At 34.0% G+C, this 8,500-nt stretch overlaps 1 protein-coding gene across 1 annotated transcript; it reads left to right on the top strand.

Annotated features, from left to right (window-relative positions):
• The first annotated feature begins 2,651 nt into the window (after positions 1-2,651).
• LOC132187160 (probable plastid-lipid-associated protein 4, chloroplastic) lies at positions 2,652-7,878 on the top strand. Its single transcript, XM_059601366.1, has 6 exons — positions 2,652-3,026; positions 4,019-4,132; positions 5,193-5,288; positions 6,062-6,136; positions 6,660-6,727; positions 7,536-7,878. The coding sequence occupies exons 1-6, from the start codon at positions 2,715-2,717 to the stop codon at positions 7,606-7,608; spliced, it is 738 nt and encodes a 245-aa protein (XP_059457349.1). The 5' UTR covers positions 2,652-2,714; the 3' UTR covers positions 7,609-7,878.
• The last annotated feature ends 622 nt before the right edge of the window (positions 7,879-8,500 follow it).

Genomic DNA, 8,500 nt, shown 5'->3' with positions numbered 1-8,500 from the left:
TTCGGCTACAATAACAAAGAAAAAAGTGGTGCCAACACACCCTTTATCCTAAGACAATGGCTCATCTACAAAAGTAAGCTGTAGAGTTGACAAAAGAAAGTTGAGGCTCTTACTTTTTCTGAAATGTGTTACACGTGTAGAAGCAACAAAGAAGACAATCTCTCTTATCTCATTTGTACTACGTGGGCCCAAAATGAAAAAGAAGAAAAGCAAAAATCCTTGTCTCATCCGGCCAACCGTGAATACAAGAATAGGAGTCTTGTTAATTTAATCTTGTTAATTTAATCACTCAATTGCTCCACTTCTTAGTGGAAATTTTTCTACACAATGATATAAATTTTATTCTAGTGGCTACCATTCCATGTGAATTGACTTCGGTCTTATCGAGAATTTATTATTTGCGATAGCCTGTACTTGGGTTTTGCAATTTTTTTGACGCAGTAATTACCTTGTGATGGGGTGCTAGTAGGACAGTCTAATCAGTCTGTTTATGGTTCCTTGTGGCAAGGAAAACAATACAATACAAATTACCTATATAGAATCTTGTATATTTTGCCAACTTGTATAGAGTTTGAGGGTTAATTTACTAATATGATATAGTACCTCATGTATTGGTATGAAAACGTATGGAAAGGTTGATAAAGTGACATCGACCATATAATGGTAAGATACGGGCATTATGATGTAGGAAATGATATAATGAGATAAAGTTATTGTTTTACGGTAAATAAGATGTTATGTTTTAAATACCTCAAAGTGAAATTATCATGAAACCATGCCTCGTTTTATGAATTTGTTACTATACATTTTCCACTAGATATGGTATTATAAAAAGTCATTTTAAGTCTATCAATGACTTATTTCATAGATTATTTTCATGTGATGTTTACTTACTAAGAAAGTTCACTAAGATGAAAACGCTAAGTGAATATTACACATTATCAAGTTTGTATATATATAGAATATTGTTGAAGGCTTTAGGTCTATAATTGATGATACTATTGAATATTTATATTATAGAAACCTCAGATCATGGAATTCCTATTTCCGCTTATTTTATTCTGTTATGTTTAATGAGTAATACCATCAACAAACTACTAATTAATTGGTTGAGGATATTGCCAATAACCTTACCAAGATGGATCAAATTAAGCAGTCCAACTTTGAGGGCGTTACACACTTAGGGAGAGAGAATACTACAATTTGCCAAGTACTTTTTTTGATTTTTTTTTATTAATCACAAGCTGATTTTTAAATAGACACAATAAGATGACACATAAATTGTTAAAAACTCTTAATTAATCATAATCCTAATTTTAAATAATATAATTCTAATGACTTAGAATTCTATTCCCACCCTAATCTAATGGGAGATGCTACTTGTAATTATCTTTCGTTGGTGAGGTGATTAAGGTCCATATTAGCTTGAGCTGTTGGTTAATTATTTGGGATAAATGTGCTTTAGGTCCAAGTGGTTTGAAGTTTTGAAAAATAACTCACTAAAATTTAAAAAGTGATTAATCACTCCCTATGATAAGACAAAAAAAAAAAAATTTAGTCCATACCTTTAGGAAAAAAATGACAAAATCCATTAACTTGACGTTCAGCACCAATTAAATAGTGACACTGGACCAATTGTTATATAATTAAGAAAAAAAAAAAATCATATTATCACGATTTGGACTATCCCTTAATAGTTAACAGTCCCCCATAATAGTTCTATCCAACATTCATTGACATAGCATTCCCAATTAACTCTTCGGATTAATCATTGTTAAAAAAAAAAAAAAATGATCCAATGGTTGATTTGGAGAACCACATCAAAATTGTTGAACAATTGTAAAATAAATATATAAGGTACATTTGGTACGCGTAATGATTATTTCATTAAAAAATAAAATGAATAATTTTTATTAAAAATGAAAAAAAAAGGTGGAATAAAATAGCTAATTAATAATATTTTAGGGACAAAAATTTGCTACAAATTGATTTGTAGCTATTTCATACAAACATATCTAATAAAGTGACATGTATCATTTAACATGTGCTTCTCATTAAGCTCCGCTCAATTTAATAATAGGCATTCAATGAGAATGACTATTCTAACAGAAATGGATCGTCTCCGGTCCTATCCAATTCATATTTCGCTAGAGAAGGCTACAAATGAGCTACGTCAGCCTCCACTAACAAATAAAAAAATATTTTTATTTTAGGGTTAATTTATCCTGAAGGTGTTTCTAAAAAAATAAAAAATAAAAAATTGTAGAATGGGGTGACGTTGGGGTGGCTGAACCACCCCATGGCCACCCCCAACGTCAACCCATTTCTGCAATTTTGTAGGTTTGGGGTGGCTTTTTATTATTATTATTATTTTTTAAAACACCTTATGTTAACTGACGGATAAGTTAACCACAAAATAAAAAAAATATGTTTTTATTTATTAGTGGAGGCTGAGGTGATTCATTTGTAGCTTTTGAGATTTCTCTAGAGAAATTTTGACTGTAAACTGGATAGTGTCCGGTCCGTTAAAAGACAGGAGAGGATCCGGATTCTATTCTAAAGCTATTTCATTGTACCTTCTCAAATTCTCAATAAAGGCTACATATATTTATAATAAAATAGGCAGGCTTTCTAGAGTATGTAGCATTATCGAAAGTAAGGCATATTATTTAAAGGTGCACAAGCCACTGGCGCTCCATGCACCCGAAACACACATGTCCATGGCCATGGCCTTATCTTCTCACACTCTTTCAACCCTCACTCTCACCACAACTCAATCCTCTACGCTTTCAACTCCTAAGCTCCTCTCCTTTCCTCCTCCTCTCACTACCTTTCACTTCCCACCCAAACCCATCTCCCACAAACTCTCAAGCACTGAGAAATGGAGAGCCAAAGTTTCCTTCTTTCCCGCTTTCTTGAACAAAGGCAAAGATGCAAAGACTCTCAAGGACGAGCTTCTTCAGGCCATTGCGCCGCTTGATCGCGGAGCCGACGCCACTGCCGAAGACCAGCAAACTGTTGATCAGGTTGGTCTCATCAATTCTTGTCTCCTCCTCCTATATACCTTTGATTTGATTTCTGGGTTCTTATTTTTCTCACTTAAAATTTTATTTTATTTTTTCTAGAAATTATGTTTTATATGAAAATGGGTATAATGCGCTTGTTCAAAGTTTGGTAATTGAGAGATTAATGGATAAGAAAAATTTGCCTTTTGAAGGAGGACTGGTTTGGTTGTGTATTTTGCCACTTGCTTAGATAGTTAGATTTTGTATCATTAAATTTGTTATAAAGATAGTTTTTTCTAATTTATGTCAGTGAATTTGGGATTAGGATCCCTGATTCTCAAATTATGGAATTTAGGCCATTTTTAAGCATCAAAACACTTGGAAAATGTCCACATACCTCCACTCAAACTACCATCCAATTGACAATGTTCCCTCCAAACTTTCAATTGCGAAAATGTCCCACCCCAAACTATCAAAAATTGTCGATGTCCCTCTAATACCGAAAATACCCTTAATAAAATTAAAAAATGAAAAAGGGAGTGGACTTTTTTTTTTTTTTTTCTTTTTTGTGGGTAGTTTGAGGGGACATTGTTGCAATTGAAAGTTTTAGGGGAGGGGGAGGTGACGTTGTCATTTAGGTAGTAGTTTGAGAGGGATATGTGAACTTTTCCCATTTTTTTATTTTTTATTTATTTTATTTTATTTTTTTATGCATATTATTTTTGTCATTTTAGGGTTGGAATGGGGACATTGCAAGCCCAAATCCAATGGTAGATCAGTAGGTGCATTAATCAAATTAAAAGATTGAGGGAGACATCGCAAATTGTGTGATAAATTGAGGGGGTCAAGTGTAGTTTTTCCATAATCATTTTTGAATAGACTCCTAATGGTGAGCTCTGATTATATTATAATATGTCATTATATCTCAAAAGAAATCGGCTTACCTTAATTACTGATGCCTCTGCAGTATGTGCATTATTTTGTTTGATGCTTGGAAATTTGTTTTTAAATAGATAGCAAGGAAGCTTGAGGCTGCTAACCCAATAAAGGAACCACTCAAATCTAATTTACTCAATGGCAAATGGGAGCTTATATACACTACTTCAACCTCGATTTTGCAAACCCAGGTGAATTTTATTATGTATCTGCATAGCTATAATCTATGTCTTTCCTGAGGCATCATTTGAAAATTTTTTGTTGGGAATTTGAAGAGGTTCAACTGTCATTTGTTCTTCCTCCTATTCTCCTAACAATTATTCTTCCCTTAATTATCATTTGCAAATTTCGTATTGGGAATGTGAAGAGGTTCAACAGTCATTTATTCTTCCTCTTAAACTATCAGTTATTCCAAAAGCTTAAGTTGATAGAAAAAGGTAAATTTAATCATTTAATAATTTAAGCTTTTGGGATAACTGGTAGTTTAACATGGTATCAAAGCCAAAGGTCTTGAGTTCGAACCTTAACTTCGTCAAATCACCTCTCATTTAAATTATATATTCCACGTATTGGGCCTCACCTATTAAAATGGAGTTTGAGCGCACACGTGATGGGGAGTGTTAAAGTAATTATTAAATAATTAAATTTATCTCTTTCTAAGCTTTTGGGATAATTGGTAGTTTAACACTTTCTCCTATTCACTTGTTATGCCTTCTTTCTTTTTGTACTTGATATGAAAAAGGAAATAAAAGCAGATCCCTTCTCTTTTAGGGTCATCTCACTACTAGTTTGACCAGGAGTTTTACATGCAGTTTTTGTTGAGAAAACTTGAAAAATAATAAAAACAATTGTATCTCCTGCACTGCTCACTTCCCCACAGACACGAACAAGCTTTTAAGCTCTTCCTTGTTACGAATAATCTCTAATTGTGATATAGTTTTAGACTATAATTCATTTCCTTAATAGACATCACTCGGGAACAAAAAGAGAGTTAAAAAGGAAAACTGATTGGATTCATTTTGTCTAAGTGTTATGTGAGGCTAGCTGAATCCAGTTTGCACTCCTAATCTTTTGTTGGTTCTATTTACTTATTGAATTGCTAGAAAATCACTTTTCTTACGAAAATATGGTATGTTTTTCTTTTATGATAAATGAACAAAAAATAAAGGTATGCAAAATTTAAAATCGGATATTTTCACTTTTATGTTGGTCCTATAAATTACAATCACCTGGAAAGTAATGTTTTGACAGAGACCCAAATTTCTGAGATCGAGTGGAAACTACCAAGGGATCAATTTGGATACACTTAGGGCCCAGAACATGGAATCTTGGCCATTCTTCAACCAGGTATATACAATTTACTCTGTCCATGTGTTTAACTTTTGCTTCTTTTTCTTTCTTACTTTTGTGTTTCAACAATGATTATTTAGTACAAGCATTGACATTGAGTTATATTATGTAAGTTGCTTTGACTAAAATATTTTTGTTCACCTTATGCCTCGTTAACTAGGGGTGTACAAGCAGTTGCGGTTACGGTTACAGTTATTGGTTAAAACCGCTAACCGCAACTGCCTAAGGCGGTTATTAGATTTTAATAACCGCAACCGCTTTGCTTAAGCGGTTTGTGGTTATTTTTTTTTTTTTTTTGATAAGTAATAATGCATTAAAAGAGCGCAGAGGGGCGCAACCCAAGTACACAGGAAGTATACAAGAGAGCCGTTAAGAGGTTTGTGGTTATTTTATAACCGGCGGTTAGCCGTTATTCAAACTAATAACCGGCGGTTTTATAACAGCTTTTTTTTTATATGGGCTTTTGGGCTTTTTAAGGTGTTTTGGGCCTTTATTATGCCTATTTTTTGTACTAAGTGTAGCATGAACTTTGATATAACTATCATCTGGCAGTGTTAATGACAGATGCTGCTGATTTGGGTTCTACAAATTGTCAGTGCCAAACTAGACTTTATTTTGTCATCTCACAACACTGCCCCAATGATGTTGAACGTAGCATTGAAAAACTCATTTTTACAGCTACTAACAAATCAAATTTGTAGTTATATATTCAGAGACTGATGCATTCTAGCGCTTACAATTGCCTGAAAAGTTTTATCAACATTTTGTAGGTAACGGCGGATTTAACACCTCTTAATGCAAGAAAAGTGGCCGTGAAATTTGATTATTTCAAAATTGCAGGTTTGGTAAGTAATCTTGGGGTCATCATTTTCTTGATTCTTTTTTTTTTTTTTTTGATGAAAGGCCACTTGGAGATGTCACTGTTCAATGGTGAGTGGTTGGTTCCCCACCATTCCTAAACTTCCTCAATCTTTTGTAAAGACAGGACTAATTGTGTATTAGAACAAGATAGAAGCATAATTTTTAAATATCATGCATTCCCTTATGGTTTCATCAGTTCCCTGTATGAGATATGTTTTCGTTAATGGAAATAGGGAACCTTGATGATATGCCTCTAGGATAGAACTAAGCCTTAAAGAGCAGGCATTTTGGCAACCAGCTAATTAATTATACAAAAATACATACATTCAAACATATATATGTGCTGTTTGATAAATTATATTGCACTATCCTAAATGTTATGGAGCTTCGTTTGCTTCACAGTGATATATCATCAAAGTATCTACCCAAATAATTTGAATGCACATCTCTGAATTTCTATAGAGTAATTTACTTAACATATATGATTTATTTCATCTTGGCATACAGATACCTATTAAGGCTCCTGAAAGAGCTCGTGGTGAATTGGAAATTACTTATTTGGATGAAGAATTGCGGTAAGTTAATGTTTGGGATATGCTGTTCATGTAACTTTGAAAATTATCCTGTGAACCCGACTGTAGGCTTCCAGATTCCTTTTCTATTGCCTGCTCAGCCAACTCTTAAAACTCATTTTGGTAGTAAGAAGCAAGCATAACAGATAAGTTATTACCACTAAATGCTTATACATGCTTGATTAAAAGCAAACTGACTGATCTGAAAAAAAGGAACAAAGCTGAGTAGGAGCCAAATAACTACCAGGAAATGTATCTTGTACACATTGTAAAGTGAAAGAGTAGTGGCTGAACCTCTCTCAAATGCCAAATTTGGAGTTGGTCGACCAATCCAAAAAGGCCAAAGAGGCGACCGTACCGTTAAGATTGGTTTGGCCACCCTTGAGCACCAAACTTGGGGTGGTCGAGCTACACCCACAACCTGCGGTAGCTAATCAAGGGGTGGCTGTGTCCATCTTTTTTTTTCTTTTCATATTTTTTCTGTTTGCCCCCTTTTTTTTCTCCTTTTTGTTTTTGTTTTTTGTCATGTCTGGTTGACTTAGCATTTAGCCTTTGTGACAAAATGACATCAGCGATGATGTGGAGATAAGTAGATGGAGAGACCAGTTTTGTTTGATTCTCCATGGGCACAAGATGGATCCACTTGACACCCACATGGTTTGTTCATCATTATATATGACCTGAGCATTCTGGGGATTCATTTAAACAGAAACCTTAAAGATGAAGGATGTAATTTAATGTGTAATGAATTCCTCAATTACACCTTTCCTTTCTTTTGAAATTAAAATTATTATTATTTGTTTTTTGACAGAGTATCCAGAGGAGACAAAGGAAACTTGTTCATCCTAAAAATGGTTGATCCCTCCTACCGAGTTCCCGTTTAATGTGCAAATCACATTGCAGCATCTGTAATGGTTTGGCCATCCCGCTGTCCCAATCGAGAGAGTGGACAAATTATGCAGAGTGTCGCTTAAACACAGTTTTGGTCATATTTTGCCTTATATAAACTACCCTATAACCTGCGCAATGTGCTGGTGTTTTTCATTGTATTATTAATATATTGGCATCTAACGTGCTATTATGTATACAATACCACACAAAAGCACATGTGTACAAAATAATAGATGATTTACAAATTATATAAGAAAAAGTTGAGTTATTCTATCAAAATGCTACATGTAATTTACCAAGTTTGTAAGCACAATGTTTTTGAACCTTACAAAAAAAAAAAAAACTAACCTCAGTCTGTTTAGATTGCAAGTGGAAAGCTAATATTACCTGAATCGGACAAACTTTTTCATAGTAGATGTTTATGTAAGGTTAGATGTGCTAACGCAACGGCTTTCTAAAGCTCAATCCGTTATTTGTTCGTTAGCGCACTATAGCTTTTTAGCCTCCATTTTGCTTGACCAGGACGGAGTGCAATTTTCAGGCTAAAGATAGCACTCATATTGGATACCCAATAATCAGACCTTCAATGATCTTATATAATAAGTCGATCTACAATGGATCCAAGAAATTTTAGTTTCATCTAAGATGCTAGAAATTGAAGCTTACATCATTTGTGTTTTGCGTTTTGCTGATGACAATCTGAGTGACTTTGCAGATATCATTGGTTTATTGGTTAATCCTTCAAAAAGATCAATCATGGCTTTCCAAGCACTTGTCTTTCACAAGGAGGCTCCAACTGATTTCCTCAGTTTTGTATAGTCTTCAGGTATATTGAACAAGTATTTTTGTCCTCCCCAAGAAGATTATTAAGCTGTTGGAACAGAA

Source organism: Corylus avellana, chromosome ca1 (genome assembly GCF_901000735.1).
Source record: "Corylus avellana chromosome ca1, CavTom2PMs-1.0".
Classification (NCBI taxonomy): domain Eukaryota; kingdom Viridiplantae; phylum Streptophyta; class Magnoliopsida; order Fagales; family Betulaceae; genus Corylus; species Corylus avellana.
The sequence above is the reverse complement of the archived record's forward strand: the minus strand, read 5'-3'. Positions and strand labels throughout refer to the sequence as shown.

Bases quoted from the DNA above. Each gene is read 5' to 3' on its own strand.
- LOC132187160 (XM_059601366.1), top strand. From the start codon at position 2,715: ATGTCCATGGCCATGGCCTTATCTTCTCACACTCTTTCAACCCTCACT. The intron at 4,133-5,192 runs GTGAATTTTATT...ATGTTTTGACAG, and splicing joins CCTCGATTTTGCAAACCCAG to AGACCCAAATTTCTGAGATC. The intron at 6,728-7,535 runs GTAAGTTAATGT...GTTTTTTGACAG, and splicing joins TATTTGGATGAAGAATTGCG to AGTATCCAGAGGAGACAAAG.